The sequence below is a fragment of the Schistocerca americana genome, chromosome 3 (genome assembly GCF_021461395.2).
Source record: "Schistocerca americana isolate TAMUIC-IGC-003095 chromosome 3, iqSchAmer2.1, whole genome shotgun sequence".
NCBI lineage: Eukaryota > Metazoa > Arthropoda > Insecta > Orthoptera > Acrididae > Schistocerca > Schistocerca americana.
Window position 1 is genome coordinate 768,167,236 of NC_060121.1, and position 19,520 is coordinate 768,186,755.

General features: G+C 37.5%; 1 protein-coding gene across 1 annotated transcript in view; it reads left to right on the forward strand.

Annotated features, from left to right (window-relative positions):
- Window positions 1–19,520, forward strand: part of LOC124606387 (UDP-glucosyltransferase 2-like) — a 66,080-nt gene that overhangs the window by 23,526 nt on the left and 23,034 nt on the right. The window contains exons 2-3 of the mRNA XM_047138368.1: window positions 5,660–5,844; window positions 11,622–12,081. Of these exons, the coding sequence (XP_046994324.1) occupies window positions 5,660–5,844; window positions 11,622–12,081 (645 nt within the window). The remainder of the gene's footprint in view (window positions 1–5,659; window positions 5,845–11,621; window positions 12,082–19,520) is intronic.

The window sequence follows — 19,520 nt, forward strand, 5'->3', positions numbered from 1 at the left end:
TCATTTTCACAAATGAAAACATTTATACCTCAGACGTGAATAAAAATATTACGGGTAACAGATAAATATGAAAGCCATTGACATCAACTGCTCCAAATCTTTGTCATTTACTAAACAAATGTACTTTTCGTTGATTCTAAATTTGTTTTCAAAACAACTTTTTTTTAAACACCTGATTTGCAAAGATTTGCCATTTTGACACACCAAAGAAAATGCTTTCTATACATCTAATGTGTAAAGTAAAGCGTTTTATCTTCTGAAATCCTTATGTCACGATAACGATTCAAGATTTTCAGTCACAATCGTCTTCAGCAAAAATTGGGAAATCAAAAGTTTTTGTACATATTTCGTAGTGATTCCACGTTTCATTCCATCTCCCAAATCATATTCAAAGTAAAATATATGTTTTACGGCATTATATGGCTTGAAACTCGTGACATCGTTTCTTCAGCACTTCTTTCCGTATTACATTATGCTGCAGTTCGTTATAAGCGTCCCTTGGTCATGGACAGCAACGATTTGTATTTGAATTGTGATTTGGCATTGCAGCAATAGTGTTGTTTGGTGCAAAAAGGCGAAAAAGTCTTCCAGTCCTCTTCTGACACTTTCTAGAAAAAAAAAAGTATGCAGTGTGTTGCAGTATTACGAACTCTTTTGTGTATGAAACCCACTGTTTCTTCTGGAGTTTTTCAATCTCAAAGCTTCATGAAACTGCAAACACACACATCGCGTTGAAAAACTATTCTATGTTACGGAGGAATGCTTACTCAGAGTGAAACCTGAAAACTGTTTGAATGACTTTAAAAGTGCAGGAGCCTACCCTAACCGTTCTGGGAGATTTCAGATTGAAAGTATGGTGATGTTATTCGTCAGTGGTCACTGAGCTCTTATTTGGTTCACTCATTCTGTAACACAGCAAACACGACCAAACTGTGTAACTGTATAAAGGAGACATCCGTATCTGATAGTGTTATCAACCTAAAAAAGGTAATGAAAATTTGGAGGTTTTTAGCGGCTGAGTACTCATTGTCGGCTACTTACCAAGCGTCCTTGTGCGTGTTAGGAGGGGGAGGGGGAGAATTACTGACTGGTGCAGAAACAGCTGAATAGGGCCACTTCGGTACCGTAAATGCTAAGGCCGTCTGCCTATAAGTATGTTTGTGTTTCATTTGTTACACTACAAATCAAGTAAATCCATGGTGGTTTGAACACTCCAGTGCTTTACTAGGTATGGCGGTGTGCCTTTGACTTCCTCCCACTTCTGTACCGACAGCCGGGTAGGGGAAGACCTATATCTAAACATGTACTTTAAACCACAATGTAAACTGACAGATTTTTTTTGTCATTGTTATAGGTGAAAGAAGATATGAATGACAGAAAAACAGCGTTGTTTTTCGTGACGTGAACATTGTTTCTTTAGTAATGGCGTTTCAGAATTATGCAATGGAAGTCTTAAGACAGCTATTGCAAAACGTAATAAGTAAGGAAACAATGTTCACAACTTGTGAATAAATGTAACCGTCTGAAGATGTGTTTTATATAAAATAAGTGTATTCTCTAAACGCTGTTTTGGGACATGGTTTGTTCACGAGGCACGTCGGGAAAGGGATGCGATTTGTATCGGCGCATTACCCGATAAACATTAATGTCACAGACGCTATAGTTTTGGTTTTGTGCCCTATGAGCGGTGCTGTTGTGTCACAGGATGAGAAGGGTCACGAGCTCAATTATGTGAATCCGAAAAAAGGTTCAACGAAGGTTGGCCATACCTCCTTAGCCCAACACAGCGTTTCCTCAGTCAACGACATGAGAGTGGGTTATCTTCTGCCGTAACAGACTCGGCCGTCAGATATCTCGGATAGTCCTAAACTTCGAAATGGATCTGCCGAGTCGTCGCTGGCAGCCAGGCAGCCCCTGTTCTGTTGCTACAAGATACTGCTGCCTCAGCGTGCTCACCCGCCGTCCACTAGCCATGGCCAGTTCCTGGCCAGCATTCATCGATCTCTTGTTTGAAGTACCAATTAATAAAAAATGTTGTTTCTGAGAAAGCATTCTCAATTCTGTACTCTCCGTGCCACCTGGCAGTCGCATGCCTTAGCTCCGCTCACACACCACTTTGGAGACAGGAGTGGCCTCTCAGTAAAATTGGTTTCAGTATAGCAGTCGTAGCAAACGTGACACCGCTAAAAGAGTAACTTACTTTTTGGTCTTCTGAGGAGAGAAGATAATACTTCACAGAGAAATTTCAGCATACTACGTTACAGATAGATCAGCATATATCGTGAGTATATGGCGAAGTTTGAGGGTCCTTAACATTGATGGATTCTATTTTTTAGAAAAAGTATCCGTTTTAACCATTACCTAAATTTGTGGCAACTGTATGCTTAGCCACAATTAGCTGACAACAAACCAGCAGTAGTTACCCAAGAAGATGTAGCACTATCACCCTCGTCAAAGGCTGCTATAAGTGATGCACCAGGCATTCCCAGAATTTGAAGTGGCAGAGAGTACTCCATTCTCAGGCCTCCTTGCCCATTCAACGTTAGGCCTTCTATATTTATCAAAGATAAAATTTTCTAAATACCTGCAAACGACATTACTGATTGAGATCGCTTATAACTTCACGACAGCTGAGACACCCATATGAGTGTACAAATTAGATTTTGTGAATGCCACTAAAGGAGAAAATATGTACACGTATTAAGGAACGACGTTCTGCTGCCATAATACAAACAAATATTAATGTATCGCATTACAGAAATAAATCAGGAAGAAAAAACAAATCAGGAAGAAGAAACAGTGAATAGATTATGTTTATATTTTCTATTGGGTTATACCGTACAAAACCCTTTTTGTTAAGGGGACCACACCCTCCCTATCTAACCCATGTTAACTTAGGCAAGTATTTGACCCATTTCTGAAAAAAACTATTTGATGCAGGACCTTAATATTTTTACTGCATGTTACATGATGCTAATAGAGTCAACTGTACTAAAATCTACTTGATACATTTTATATTTTTAAGAAATACTTTTTTAAATTTATTAACAAAAAATATTACGTTTATTCTGCAGAAAATATTTTTTGTGAACTTCCTAATGGGGGAATATTAATGAATGAAGTACCAGAGTATCTGTGATATTTTATGATATAATGGGGCATATGTACCGAAAATTTTAGTTTGCGGGAAATTGACTTTAAAGAGTAATCTTTTGAAATTTGTTACTTCCAGTTAATTAAAGCTGTCCTGCTGCATATGATGGCCCTTCTTTGGCCTCTAGCAGGTCTTCCAGCTTCTTTTTCACCTTCCCGGATGTTTGTCTTGCTTTCTTGGCCACATCAGATGCAGACCTGTTTGCATCGGCTGTCCTTATTTTATCGCAGTGTTGCAGCTCAGTGATCATCTTTTCACCAGGATTAATTCCCACCTTTTTCAGTACCCAACACTTTCCAATATTACCACAATTGAATGTAATAACAGCATCGTGACCTACTAAATTCATTGTATGCATGCCTACAAATACAGTTTTAGGAAGGTGGTTCCAAATTATGTTGTTGAAACATTCATTTGCGTTCTATGTCTGCCCATGCAGGCAGTTCCTTAGAAGGTCAGGATGAGCCAAGTTTCTGAAAATAGGTTTAATAGCTGTAATAACAACAGCAGGAAGAGAATGCTGGTGAGAATAATATTCTCCAGTTGCCTGAGCCCTATTGTATTTGCACCACGAATTTTCTCCTGATGGACGCAATCCATGACATGGCTTATCATCAGTAGAGGACTTGTGGAAGAATATGGCCCAAACGCCTCTCTTCATTGCCTCCAGATTTTCTTTATTTCTCCTAATTGCCAGCCCATAGTATACCTGCAAGTTTTCTATTTCAGTTTTAGTTAACCGACGCTGTCCGGTCAACAATTTTCCATCTCCTAATACTTTCCTCCCATATGAACAAATATTTTTCTCAGCCTTGTTCCCAAACGTTTCTGAACATGGCCTACACATTCTATTTTGCTGATAATGGCATCTCCATATGGCTTAGAGTTTACCACATTGTTGTATGCCTTACTGTCACCGTCGCCCAAATATCTAGTGTACCATACACCTCTTGTTTCTACGGAGCGATGAAATATTTGTTGTGCTCCATGAACTTCCATACCACAACTTGTTCCTCTAAAATTAGCCACACAGTTGTGTTCTTTATGTTCATTGACTTACAGCATTTGCTATATTCAGACATTATCTCCACAACTAACACTCTACTGGTGTCTACACTCGTGGCAGTCACTACTCCATTCAGAGAAGTATGTCCTCTTTTCTGCCAACTTCCATCAAGTGCAACTGTAGTATCCGAACATCCATCAGTTTCATCCACTGCTTCCGCAGCAGCCAGTTTCATGTTTTCCTCACTGACCTCACATACAGGTTTCTCTAATATCACAGTCCGTTTTTCAAATTTATTTGGTGGTTGATATAAGTTCATCACTGAACAAAATGTTCTCCCTGCAGCCATGCCCTTGCCAATGAAACTTAAGGCATAAACTAATCTAGTATTGATTTCATAAGGGCCACTTGCATCTGGTTTTGAAGAACTCATAATTGAAATCACTGCTGAGCATTTAGTGCAAATTAAATCCAAAGCAATTGCTAGACTTATCTCACACTGACACTCTCACAAATTTTCACACTGTGTGACTCACCACACTGTCTGCATTCTACAAATTTAGAAATTAAATCTGATAATATTCTCAAATTTACAATAATGTTACTGCACCCCTTCTCACTTACAGTAAATTCGTTGTAACTCTCTTGAAACGGTGAGAACTTCTTTGATGATGCACTTGTTGAAGAATTACAATTAAAAACATCGTTGCCAGGCGACATAACCTCTTGTACAGAAAGCTTTCTAAACTTGTTTCCTCTAAATTGTCGTTTCTTGAAAATGCCTTTACGTTTCGTCATATTCAATAAACACAACAAAACACACGTAAACAAGCACTTCAAACGTAAGTATAACAACTACTCTCAATCACACTTGAACAAAACTAACAAGTGTTTGAAAGTGTGTTGCCGGACGTTGTGACCAAGCGGTTCTAGACCCTTCAGCCTGGAATTGCAGGCCCGCTACAGCCGCAGGTTCGAATCCTGCCTCGGGCATGGATGTGTGTGATGTCCTTAGGTTAGTTAGGTTTAAGTAGTTCTAAGATCTAGGGGACTGATGACCTAAGATGTTGAGTCCCATAGTACTCAGAGCCATTTCTTTGAAAGCCTGTTGTTTACAAACAGCAGAAACAAAAGAATACGGAACTTTGCATTCCAAGGATAGCCAACACACTAAGGAGTAAAAAAAAAAAAGGTCCCTAACGTGCAATGTAGGGGATATAAAGATATAAAATATATGCAGAGAAGTGGGCAGAGAAAAGTGGGTGTGGCACATAAACACACATGGAGCAAAATGCTCTTTAAATGCTCGAAAAAAAAAGTTTTCCGCAAAATCCTTTTCAGAGTACTGAAATAAAACCTTAATGTATCGAAATATGATGAAAACCGAAAATCGATTTTTTTCGACCTGAACCACAGTGTGGTCCCTTCAAATGTATTGTCAGACTATAGTGGACTGTTGTTTTCCCAACTAACATACTACATTTCCATACTTGTTTCAGGTTCCCACTGCAAATTACTCTGAAATAGACATTTCATTGAGTAGTAAAGCCTTCAGAGAAAGGATTGATTTCAATGAATTTCCTGATCCAACGTCTCCTACGGCGATCCTAAAATTTATTTTTGATATGGCGGAAATTGGGTGCGCCATTCAGTTTGGTTTGGAGCCAATGAAAGAATTTATGAAGTAAGTTCAACGCAAGTTTTTTTATATAACAAATAAAACATGTTATAGGTGTTGCTAAATGAAGTGTTTTGAATATTAAAATATCAGCGAAATTCTCCTTTAGATGTCGGCATGTACCAGATGTTGTTCAGTTGTATGCCCTTTCAAAGTTTTATCAGTTCAAAACGACAGCAGTTATGTCTTACATCAGGCTGGAACCTATTACACACCATAAAATTTCGTCATGGTGCCAAAGTAACAGAAACAATAACATTTCAGTAGGAACTCTGTAGGGACTCTGAAATAAGCACCGAGTTCAGGCAGTCTCCATTTCGTGGCACTCCAGTCGTTTGCAGCTACACCAAGCTCAACAGGTCTCTGTTAGGCAGTACTCCATTTGCGGAATCGAAGAGGAACCTGATGTAAAATTAAATAAGTTAAGGTGGCGCTGGTGGAAATTTCAAGATGGTTGTAATGTAAAAACAAATTTTAAAAGATCCCAAAAATTCAATAATCTAATGTTATGGAATGATCCCAGTTCATACTTGTAACTCTGCCCTCACAATCTATCCTGTATCCAACTACTCACAGTGCATGAAAGGCATGAAAATGAAACAGTCAATCATACCAGTGCTTTCCTGTCATTAAAATGAAACATTCAGTCAAAATGTGTCCCACAGCAGTCAATTTGGGAAAGCTCTAAGCTGTCTATATAATAAATAGTTTTTGCACATGTTCAATAGTAATTATCCAAAGAATTAGATATAATATGCAATTTGCACATGTAACGTACATTGTAAAACACACACACACACACACACACACACACACACACACACACACACATGCATTATGTTTATTCAGGGTGTTTCACTGATAACTCCATATTTCAAATATATAAAGTTTGTTGACAGTGTCTTCTGAGGCCATGTCACTGGTGGTCCATAGAACTAACTGACATCACCTGATGATTTTACAAGTTTTTCTATATTGCTTCATCTTAACAAGCACAATTCAAGCTGAAGAAGATAATATACTGTGTTCTACAATAGAAAAATGTAATAATTAATAGTGACTGGCGATTATTGCTTTTTATTACAAATGATTTAGCCTTACTCAAGATTATGTACATAAACAAATTTCGAGAAAGGCTACACTAAGTGCCTGTAAGAACTATTATGCCAAGTCTCACTAAAGGATTGAAAGTATTTATTTCACAAACTAACTAACAAATTATACCAAACATCTAATTGAAATGGTTTAAAATACATGTAAAAGCACTAAGTATAGTCATAGACAAAGGAACTTATCAAGCACCGTTGTAGGATGGGAAGAATGTGTTGTAGCGGGATCTTTATTGCAATGTATCACTTAAACTGCACATTTTCATAATACATAAGGAGATCTTCAAAATACGAAATGTTTGTACACAAAACTATATGAACAAAGGTATTGGTAGGAGGCGACTGAGATGAAATATAATCGAAGTCAACGATGGGAAAATCCAGATATGAAAGGTCGCTATCTCGAAAATGATATCTTTTCATCGAAATAAAATTATCTATTGAAGCAGGAAATGATTTAAAGTGCAAATATATTCACAAGGAATGTCAAAGAGGATGACTCCATCAAAATGTAGTGACTGATAGAGCACCCAGGAGTGCGCATGTACCCTACACTATCACGTCAAGTTTTTCTAAAAGTGTCATGAAAAGATAGACATATTACATTTGCTACTTGCTCATTTGGTGAAAGAGTGTAGAATGTATGACAAATGTTGAAAATCAACAATGATGTTTTCTTCCATTAGTGTATTTGTATATCCATAAATTTGTATATCCATAAAACCATTTTCAATAGATCTTGTATTGGCTTCCTACCTCCAAGTGGAAAAAGAACAGGTCAAGCTTTCAAATTACTTTAAGCACAGTATGTGGCACCTTCACGTGGCCTGTAAACATAGCTACATATGGAACATTTTGTTTCAATTCTCCTGTTACGCGATGATATATAGGAGAGTTCTTTAAAATTTTGCTGTAACATGGTCATGAATGGAAGGGGGAAGTGTCATGTAATGCCCAATATGGTATTATTTAGTAGTTGGTTAGAGAAAGAAGAGAAAAAACGCTCATAAAAGTTTTAGAAAGAATTGGAATCACAGTTTCTATCGGTAGATGTTACATACTTCATCAAAGCTTTGTTTTGCACATAATGTGAAGTCTTCATAGATCAAAGGTAATAAAAAGAAATATTAACTTTTCAATGACATTGATATATTTTCCTAGTGTAAAATTAGGTACATTGTCTTCATCCCCCATAAACTGATAATTGGTGAGGTGAAACATTAGCGGAAATATTTAAAAAGCATGAAGTGATGAAAGTTCATTCTATGCACCACCAGTAACATGCAGATAGTCTCAAGTAGATGTATTATTGAAATGTCCATCTCTTTACGTTCTTGGACAAGAAACTGTCACTGTGGCATATAATTTGAGTCACGTTTTAGACATCTAGTGAAATATGATGACAGTGTTGTGGCACTGTGACACTTGACTCTTCCAATAGGTGGCACTCATAAAATAGTAATTCTGACTGCTATGAGTTAGTGTACTTCTCTGCCTATTGTAGAATTTTGGCCAACATGTGTTTTGTACAGTTATCCGCTTTGTCACTTTGTTTTTGTGCAAATCTCTTTTTAAACCTACAATGAGAGATCAACTATTACTCTTTAAATAACATGATTGTTATGAATAATAGCCAACTATACTGCTATGTAAATTATTGATATTTTGTGTCATTTATGGTGAGTACATTTTGGCATACTGCCATCATCAGATGCTCTGTAACTTCATAAGTAAGTGATGGTTTTAATATAATGGTCTGTAACTATGATCTGAAAAGCTATAAATATATAATGGTCTACAACTATGATCTGAAAAGCTGTAATGCATCTATAAGCCTTTTTACCTTGCATCTAATATCGTTACTGTCATGTCCTGTCTTTTTCAGAATTATTACCTTCTCCTAGGTGTACATTGGAGATGTATATTGGAATTTAGTTGGTTTCCATGTACGCAACTTTTCTGGCAACTTGGATGACAGTGGATAAGCGGTATTACATGGTTACCATTACAAATAAGTGATGAGTGAAATTTGGTTGTTTTTTATTATTTTTATTGGTTTGGTTATATTTATCGTTTTGCCTAGAGTTCGTTTTAGTTTTGAGATTTTTATTTTACATTTTTAATTCTTTATATTATTAATTTTTAAATTGTAAAACAATTTTAAAATGTCAAATAAAAAAATTACAAATATTTAAAAAAAGTAAAATAAAAATCTCAGATAAAACTAAAACAAATTCTACATGGAAAGATGACTGGAACCATACCTATAAAAATAATAAAAAAACCGAATTTCACAATCACGTATTTATAATGGTTACTATGTAAACATTTAATACCGCTGATCCATTGTGATCCAAGCTGTCAGAAAAGTAGCATACATGGGAACCAACTAAATTCCGATATAAATCTCCATTGTACATCTAGGAGAAAGTAATAATTCTGAAAAAGACAGGACGTGACAGCAACAATGTTACATGTGAGGTAAAAACGCCCAATGACGCAAAACAGCTTTTCAAACCATAGTTTCAGGACATTGTATTAAGACCATCGCTTACTTATGTATTTACACTGCACCTGATGTTGGCAATATGCCGAAATGGGCTCATCTTGAATGATTTAAAAAATAAACAATTGGCATAGCAATGTAGTTGGCTATTATTCATAACAATCACGTCATTAAAAGACAATTTTTCACTGTGGGCCCAAAACACAAAAGCAGATATTACTCGCTGCAGACTTCATGTGTTTTGAGCTGTTATAGAACAATTTATGCATGGGAATATCGCTGGGACTTTTTCATGTCAGCATCCAAAGGTATATTTTTGGCATTAGTTTCGACAGAACACTTTTTTTTGTGTGAATAAAGCATTGTGCCTTAAACCAACTATGTTACAGAAATTACAGTATGGTCATACACAAGCGTTATGTAACCTGTAAGTTAATAACATAAACATTGTGTTTTATGTGTTTCATTTTTTCTGATTGGCACCAATTTACTTTTTAACATGCAAATATCTTTGAACTTGGCACCATTTCCCACAATGCAGGTGAGTCTTATATGTGATTTTCGTAATTACTGCTAGTCATTCACATTTAACATGGCACCTACATGCTGACTGCTTGTTTTCTATGTATGTTTTGAATTTGCCCCAATATGACATCTTTGTAAAAGGGGTGTAGCTTGTGACATCTTTGACAAGAGGTGATGAGGTCCTTGTTAAGTGGACACAGCTAGTCATGTTATGAGCAGCGCTTTGACCTGCCCGCTTGACAAAAGTAAACTAAGTGTGCTAGAACATACATAGCTCTTCTACTGTTGTTCAGTGGAAAACGAAAGGATGAATGTTGAGAATTGCTAGGAAAAGCTGGAACACAAATGAATGGAGAAGAAAACCTTATTCCAACTGCGATAAAATAAAAACGGATGTAAATGGGATCTGTAGCTGTGCAAGTAGATGAAAGGATAAAGGATTGAGTTTCGAAATTTTAAAATATCCAAGGTGGAGGCATATAACTAGAGACCATAATGCACTGGAAAGTGTAGAGGATGCTTTTATCCAGAAGTGGATATCAAATAAATAATGTTCGTTATGCATGGGGGTTATTCGAAAAGTGATGTCCAATCGGAAGAGAAATGGAAACCAAAGCGAAAATCAAAAATATTTCTTTTGCAAAAGTTGGCTGCATCTTCCAGCTGCTTCTCCACATAATCGCTGCTTCGACTTACGTTTTTGCCTTAGCACCGTGTCAAGTTGCCTGTACCCTTGTCATAGAAGGCAGAAATCAGCGCTTTTGCCATTTCTCTACGTTAATCAACAGTTCGTTGTCTTTGCCAAAATGTTGTCTTCACAGCCAGCGGTTCATGCGAGCAGAGATGAACATCGGAGGGAGCGAAGTCCGGGCTACATCGTGGGTGATCAAACACTTCTCATCGAAAACTCTGCTGAGCCATACTCAGTGCCCCTGCAGTGTGCGGCGGCGAATTGTGAAGAAGGGAGTGGGTGACAGTTACATTATAAGCAGTTGCGTGAAATCAGGCGAAACCTCTCAGCAGGCACCCATACTGGGCGGAAGACACTATCGTTCCGGGCATTTTTACGTGCTTCCTGTGTGTTCACTACTGAAAATAGCGCCGTGACGCAGTCGGCAGGCATACTAGACACACTGACCAACACATATGTGCAAAGTTTAATAGGATTTTAACGACCATTCATTGCACAGAAGTTCTGTGTTCTTCAAATGCATGGTATCGTGTGTAACACCATGATTGTTACTGTATTTTATTTATTAAGTAACTTAATTTCGTACTAGAGATTTTCGAATGCAGCAAGACGTCAATCATCCGTGTTATCCTTTACTTAAAACATATTGCTGGTTCGTAGAACTAAAAGAATTCAGGTAGCGAAGGACAGTGTAATCAGCTTTCTGTTGAAGGTATAACATCGAAAAATATTCCTTATGCTGAATATTGTGTTATGAGTACACTAAAAATTATTCCAGTGATTTGGAACAATAAAATTTTACTTCCGTTCGTTTTTATCATCTGTGGGAGCGATGTTCCTTTTCAATAATTGTGTCTCGTGGCACTTATTCTTTTTACATACTTGTGTCGAATGATTTCTTCACTGAACATGTCCTCTTGGGAAGTCGTGATAATTATGTTTTGCCTTGCAGAGTGGAGCAAAAGTATGATGCAGTCATCGTAGAGAAACTCGGCAGCTCCTGTTATTACGGCTTAGCACACAAAATGGGATCTCCACCGTTAATTGGATACACTTCTCTGGGAGCTACGTCACTTATTCGGAAGACCTTCGGCGGTCCTATTAATCCTTCCTACATCCCCGACTACAATCTCGGCTACACGGACCACATGACCTTCTGGCAGAGACTGTACAACGCTTACATCTTACTGCGGTCGCTTGATGTTGAAGAAAGAGCTTTTTATGGAAGACACGAGGAGGAAATGAGGAAGTATTCCGGTGCGAACCCACCTACGTTGAGGGTGATGGATTACAATTTCAGCCTCATTTTGGTCAACAATCACTTCAGCCTGAGCTACCCTGTGCCAAACACGCCAAATATTGTTGAATTAACTGGAATCCACATCCAGAAGGAGAAGAAGCCACTGCCAAAGGTATTGACAATTGTTGAATAGAAACTGTGGGCCTTTGCTCTTCTGATTCAGATGTTCGAGTAGCAAATAGCTGAGAGCCGTTAAACAATGTGCTAAGGAAATGTTAACGACTTAGGGAGAAAATTATACACACTTATTTACTTTCTGCTACTTAATTTAGCATTATAAAAACATATTTTATTACAATAATGACTATATAACAATGCATAAGTTAACCACATGTCTGCAAATGCCCTTACTTAGGCATCAAAATGAAGACAGTGTGAGAGCGTGTAACACCTAATAATTCCATCTCATTTGTGTACCGGGGGTGACGGTTGCTTCGCATCCGTCGTTCATAAACACATTCCGCACAGCAAATGTGCAATCAACAATCCAGTGGATGCTTTGATACGTTTTCCATTTCTGTTTATGGCTTTCCATCTCTTCATTATTACACAATTTTCATACGCTACTTTCTTGAAAAGTTATATACTTCTACGTCGTCTTCAAATGCTTGTACGCGACGTATCATCTTGAAATGGCTGTTCTACGCTCACGGTAAAGCAGTACTCAATTTTTATAGTAATTTTTTTATATATGATGTGCGAATAGGGAAAAGAATTTTGAACGAAAAGAACTGTGACTGTTCGAAACGGATGACTCATACACTTATTGTGGTATTGTTCGATTTTTTTTTCTTTAGAAGCTTCTCGAGTATATATAGCGCTATATGACTAAAACACGTTGCGGAATTACTTTTCACCTTATTTTATTCTTTGAATAGCTTCAGGACAAAATCATAAGCTAAAATATGGTCATGGGGATTGCTGTGCTTATTTACACATGAGAAAAAATTTACATTGTGTGCAGATGGAAATGAGGCTGCTACAGAGCACGGACAGATAATGTGGAACCAGATATGTAATCACAGAAACTGTAGTATAATTCGTATACTGTAAGTGGCCCATATAAGGAAAAACATTAACTAGTACGTAAATTTTTAAGAAATATTGTCATAAAATAACAAGTACTGCATAATGAAGAATAAAAATTACATATTAATGATCAGTGTCACTGCAAAAGTGAGCTTACTAAATATGTGCAGTTTAATATCACTCTTATGTCATTAAATTAAATTGTTAGATAGTACTTTCGACATGAAACCGTGACTCCTATGAATACTATTCATGATTTTCATATTTAGTAGATGACGTTACAAGCAGAGTAGTACTTTCTGGCAGTAATACGTATTTATTGGTAGCATGAGTGTAAACATAATGAAAGACATGAGGCCATTTTTTTTTCCATGGAGTCAGTTTTGTCTGCTATTCTATGGTGGTAGAGCGTTGCTGACACATATCTGTGGTTTCTACAAAATAAAATGTCGTGTGACCAGGGCCTCCCGTCGGGTAGACCGTTCGCCGGATGCAAGTTTTTCGATTTGACGCCACTTCGGCGACTTGCGTGTCGATGGGGTTGAAATGATGATCATTAGGACAACACAACACCTAGTGCATGAGCGGAGAAAATCTACGAGCCAGCCGAGAACCGAACCCGGACCCTTAGGATTGACGTTCTGTCGCGCTGGCCACTCAGCTACCGGAGGCGGACTGATTTCTACTGCAAAATCATCAGCGTCATTTTGAATTACAAGTACGTTATTTTCAATACTTCTCATATGAGCGACTAAAACAAACTTAGTTCGTTTGGATGAAGTGCAAAGACATTTTCTCCAGCTGTGGCCTCAGAGTTCCTCTCTGTTTGAATGTTAGCAGGATTCATATTTCATCTTCTGTACAGCAGGTTTATTATGGGAAATGTTATGGTGTGTTGTGAAGCTTTCAGCTGCTGCAAAACTTATTTTTATTCGAAAGCTTCTAAAACTTTTGGCTGTTTCGCAATAAATGTTTTCTAGTGAGGGCACAGCTACATATTTCGTGGTAGATTTATCAAACTCCTTTGGAGAAATAGTGATTGTCAATGCGACTTAAGCTGGGTGTCGTGTTGATCCTTGAAATTATTTTGCTTTAACGTTTGCCGATATGAGAAGCTTTAAACTTTTGTTTCATGCTACTGCTTTTACAGTAAAAACGTCTCTTGGTTAATGTGTTGTTACTTGTTCCAAATTCTGGTGACAACTGCTTCTCGTCTCAGGGTTGGTGATTTTGCAATCAGTGGTGTGTTATTATCTTTTAATTTTTGTTCCTTTGTTTTTGGGATAGCGCCAATGACAGCATTCTTAAGAAAAACATTTTCAAAGTGTATAACGATCAAAAGTTGTGTTTGCAGTATAGCCACTGGAATGTTCAAGTAGGTGATTCTTGTCCGGTGAATGAGCTTTTCAGTATTCAGTGAGCTTAAGACAGAAAAACAAAAATAATTGTTACGGTTATTGATTTACGGTATTTAGGTTGCAGTCAGTGACCTGCGTATTATAAGTTATTATGCTCTGGTTCCAAAAGCTAGTTACAGAAATGGCAATCAAACTGATGAACGTATTATGCTTTTGATATTTCGACCCTCAGCGAATGTGTTTTTAAGACTTAAGCTGCAATCACTTCCAAGCTCATTCAAGACACACATCGGCTGGTGTTCTTCCTACTGGTAGTAAAATTAAATCTTGGCAATAATGCAAAATAAGTGTGGCTACTCAATGACTTACGAGTTATTTTCTGGATGGCACAGAACTATCCAGCTAAATTCACTTGATTTTAAGTGTTTTAGCATCGAATAATATTTATGATATTCAATTCAGGTGAGACACAGGGTTACCAATTTATGGTTTTGAGTCCAGGGAAGACATTCCACATGGAAGTAGCAACTAGTCTAGTCTTTCTTGCTGCGAGTTATGTGTGCTGTCCACCACTGGGACAATACGTGAGACACTAATACTGCAGCTCTTCGGTAGCTAAGGGGTAATGTGATCGTCTGTCAGACGGAGGATGTGTTGGCTTGCAGGTTTTATCTCGCTGAATGCGATATTTTTAGGAGTTCTGTCGCGAAGCTACAAGCACGCAAATCGAAAATAAATAAAGAATTCTTAAGAAAATTTCTCCATCAAATCCCTTCTCTCTGTTTCCAGTACCTCATAGTGTAATACCGAAAAACTTACAATACTACACAAGTGACAGTGTTTAACAAGATAATAATAAGTTGTCTACTCTTCCTCTATGAATAGATGATGAATGCAGCTAGCCGCTAACTTTGTGTAATGTCTTGTCTGTATAGACGTGTATCTGTTGTCTTTAAGACCCTTTCACCCTCTCTCTCTTTCTCTCCTTTATCTATGTACAGTTTTTATTATAGTATTTCATTACGTGAAATCAGCCAAATAGGGTCTTTGGCGGAGTCCTTCGTCTTGGTAATTAGCGGCTGGCTTGCTGTAAAAGATCTTTACATTTATTACTGTTAAACACTGTATTCAGTCGGGAGAATCAGTCGTGTGGACAATTTGTTCCTTTTACGAAAGATTGCGAATTCCAGATGTGTACGAAGCCTTTTTGGACGATTTAACACAGACTCAGTGATTGCAGGCTCTCTTCGACACAGCTGAAACTTCCCCACTAATTACCGGGCCAACGTGATCATCAAATGGTTAAAAAAAAACTCATTCGTTCATTCACTCCGGAACAAAAAGTCACAAACCTTATTTATGAAGGAAATTGTGTATTAAATCCATCTCCATTACATGTCCAGATCTCCGGTGATTCCACGTCTTAATTATTTTCCGTTTACACTCTCTTTCTATTCAAACAAACCGTCCAGAAGCTGTTCTAGTTACCACTCTAACAACCATGGAGAATGCATATATGCATCTCTGTTATTTCAAAGAATAAACGCGCTAGAAAATACTTTGGCGTCGTCTAGCTATCGCCGCATATGTTACGAGAAACATCAGATCAGATACTTTTCCAAAGTGAATGAATGTGGATGGTTTGATTGACAACGATTAATTGGTGCGTGGTAGAGGTTATTTTCTGTGGGGACATTACAATGCCCCTCGCAGCGAGCGAAGTTTGTGAGCCTAATTTTGATTTACCGAACACACTTCGCGAGCTATCTATTAGTGTGGGTAACCCGGAAGTAATGAGTGTCAGTCCTCCGACTGAAAAAGAAATAATTATGTTTTAGACAGACGAAGAAATAAACATTGGAAACAAAAGAAAATGAAGAGACAGGTACCGTGGCTGTATTGCTTTTATGTGCATCAAGGTGTTATGTTTGCTGTGCACAACCAAGGAAGATGATCTTTCATGAGACTGTTATCAGGGTCTACCCATTCGGGAACTTTCTTAAGCAGGGAAACCTTGGAAAACCTCTTAAGCCTAGACCCCTAGCCTACGGTACATAGAAGATAGGGAAGCCTACAGAAGAGAAAAAATAAATTTGAAAATGATCTCTAAAGGAAAGGTAGGGATCGATTTATATAACGATTTGGAGAAGAGTGATTTGTGCCTCTAGCTAAAAAAAAATTTTACAATAAATAACTCGAGGTTTTTTTTTTTTTTTTTTTTTTTTTTTTTTTTTTTTTTTTTTTTTTTTACAATCTTGTTCCCAGGACAATATCTTGCGATGCTGAAACTCCCCCGGATCTTGCATGTCCCCGACGTCCACATTTGTAGTCGGTCTTCTACGCGGACCACAATGGGAAGAGTAGAAGGAACAGGGATACCAGATATCACATGCAACATTCATTCCAAAAGAATTAGCAATGACCGAAAGGGAAACTCTTCCTGTAAAAAGAACTGGTTAGGTTCCACCGTCCAAGATTCTCCTTTTTGAAAACAAAATCCCTATGGCTTCATGTATCCTTTTTCTTACGATGTACTGCAAGGAATTTAACCATTGACTTAAAGTTTCCGTTTATCCATTGACTAATGCTGTGGCCGAAAACATCATAATAATTACTCTAGTTTGAATTTTCTTTTGGACTTCGCATCACCATTTGTGCTTGTAAGTCCAAAAATTCTGACACATTTTCTGTCAATGATTTGTTCTTCGTAATTTAAAGTATTCATGCAACTTGCAGTAGATTTTGGATTCAAATCATCGAATAATGGAAAGTGTGGTTCATTTTATACAAAGACATAATCCATCATTTCCTTGAAAAGTCGTATCATTTATCTATACTCATAAAAATTTTATTCTAAATACATATATTTCTCCGCTTGATTGCTGCAATGTAAAAGTTATTAGTAGTGGGGAATTTGGATTCTCTTCTTTCATTTACTCTCTGATTCATCCGGCATTCATACATGCACATATATGGAAATGGATTTTCAAACAAAATTCCAAAGTGAACAAGACCCATTAAATAACTACTAATTCTATGAATTTTAGTTTCTTTTGACATTCAACAATAAATCAAGAACTCTTAACGTCAAATTATGACACTTTTTTGAAGTTCACATCAATCAGTTTCCCCTCGCGTTTGATGCGAGTCTCTTACAAAGCATATCTATGTCGTCTATATTGATTCCAACTCTCGCGCCGGCGTCAGTTGTTTTGCGCGGAAAATTATCCTTGCGCCATTAACCGTCACTCATGATTCACTGCCTAAACTTCACACGTTGACACATCTAAGCGTGCACTTGAAATTATATATGAATATTCACTGGGAACCTCTTTTGATTATGCAGCGTCATTTTCGGAAAAAATTTCTTTCTTCTTGAAGGTCATTCAGATCCTTTATAAATCTTGATGACATTAGCAATGCTAAAGTTCCATGTTTGCCCAAACACAGGTGAAGCCTATCTCCACTGTCTTCTTTGCAGCACTCGATAGTAATAGTTAGTCACTATTTCTACAATCTGTGTCACTGATTGATTATTTCAGTTTAAAGTTTTCTAACACTAAACACACACAGTTTATTTTTATGTTTTTTTTTTTCGAGCGTTCATCTCTGTCACTCGCAACACCATTCCTCCCTATCTTCTAATCTTCATTAAATTTTTTCAAGTCGTTATGGGAAAATAACCCTTAGATCCCGGGTATGCTAACAGATAAGCCCCAGGGTTCGGAATTTGTAGAATGATGTATGGGCCAGTATATAATAACTCCCATTTCTTTATACTCTTCTTTATTAAGAATGATTTGGTGTGTCTTTTGACAGGTACCTTCTCTCCGACGTGGTACGCCTGTACCTTTTTTATTAATTTATCATATTGATGTTTTCTCTGATCAGCCTTTTGTGTCATATTTATGATGTCTTGCCTTATTTTTTCTTCCCAAGGCATCTCAGTTTCCTGAGTTTTGGGCATATGTTCAGTCCAGAAGTTTTCTTCTTTTGCCTCGAACATCAATTCATGAGGTGTATATCCAGTGGAGGAGTGGGGCATGTTGTTGTATATCTGCTCAAATTCTTCCACATAATTTGCCCACGCAGTCTGCTTATTATGGCAATAGGTCCTCATAAATCGATTGAACTCTCTAAAAATTCCCTCAACCAAATTGCCTTGTGGGTGGTAAAATGGCGTTAGTATGTGTTTCACACCGACTTGAGACAAAGCCTGTTTCCATCGGAGTCCCGTTAATATCTTAGTATTGTCTGTCATCATCGCCTTAGGTATACCAACATGTGGAAGATAATCCCTTGTCAATCTTAATACAATTACTTTGGCTGTAGCCGCCTTTATCGGGTATAGCTTTACGTATTTCGTACACACATCGAGAAATGCCAACACATATCTAACACCTCCTCTTGAAGTAAGTAACGGTCCACACATCGCACGAAATTAATTCTTTTGGTTCTCGCACTAATATAGAGCATAATGGGTGCTTACTCCCTTTTGAATCCGGCTTTTCTTTTTGACAGATTATGCATTTCTTCAAGACCTCATGCACTCTGCGCTTTATGCTGGGAAAATAACAGTACACACTTATCTTGTCTGCACATTTTGTCGCACCGAAATGTCCCCAGGTTAAATGGGTGAACCATACGAGTTTCTCTATTCGCGCCTCAGGTATACAAACAAACCAACGGACTTTGTTTGGCCTTCCACAGCGGAAAAATAATACGCCATTTACCAACTTGTAATAATTTGCCATCTGATCCGAAGGTTGCTGTTGTAACCTTTGAATGACACTTCCCCACTTCCCCATTGAGCATCTCTTTTCTGTAACTGTGCCATATGCGCACACAAATTGACGTAGTACATCTTATATGGATTTTCCTGCAGCAGCAATGCAGGGAATTCTGAGTTATTATTTACTTCAATCTCTTTGGTCAAACTCTGTGGTGACCTTGATAGAGCGTCAGCAATAATGTTTTGCTGTTCTGAGACATGCACAATCTTAAATTGGTATTGTTGCAGAGCGAGAGTCCATCTAGCCAGTCTGGGGTGTAACAGTTTACACGTTTGTAAAAACGTTAATGATTGATGATCGCAATATACGATACTCTTTGACCAATATAGATAATAATGAAATTTTTTAAATTCCCAGATGACCGCAAGAGC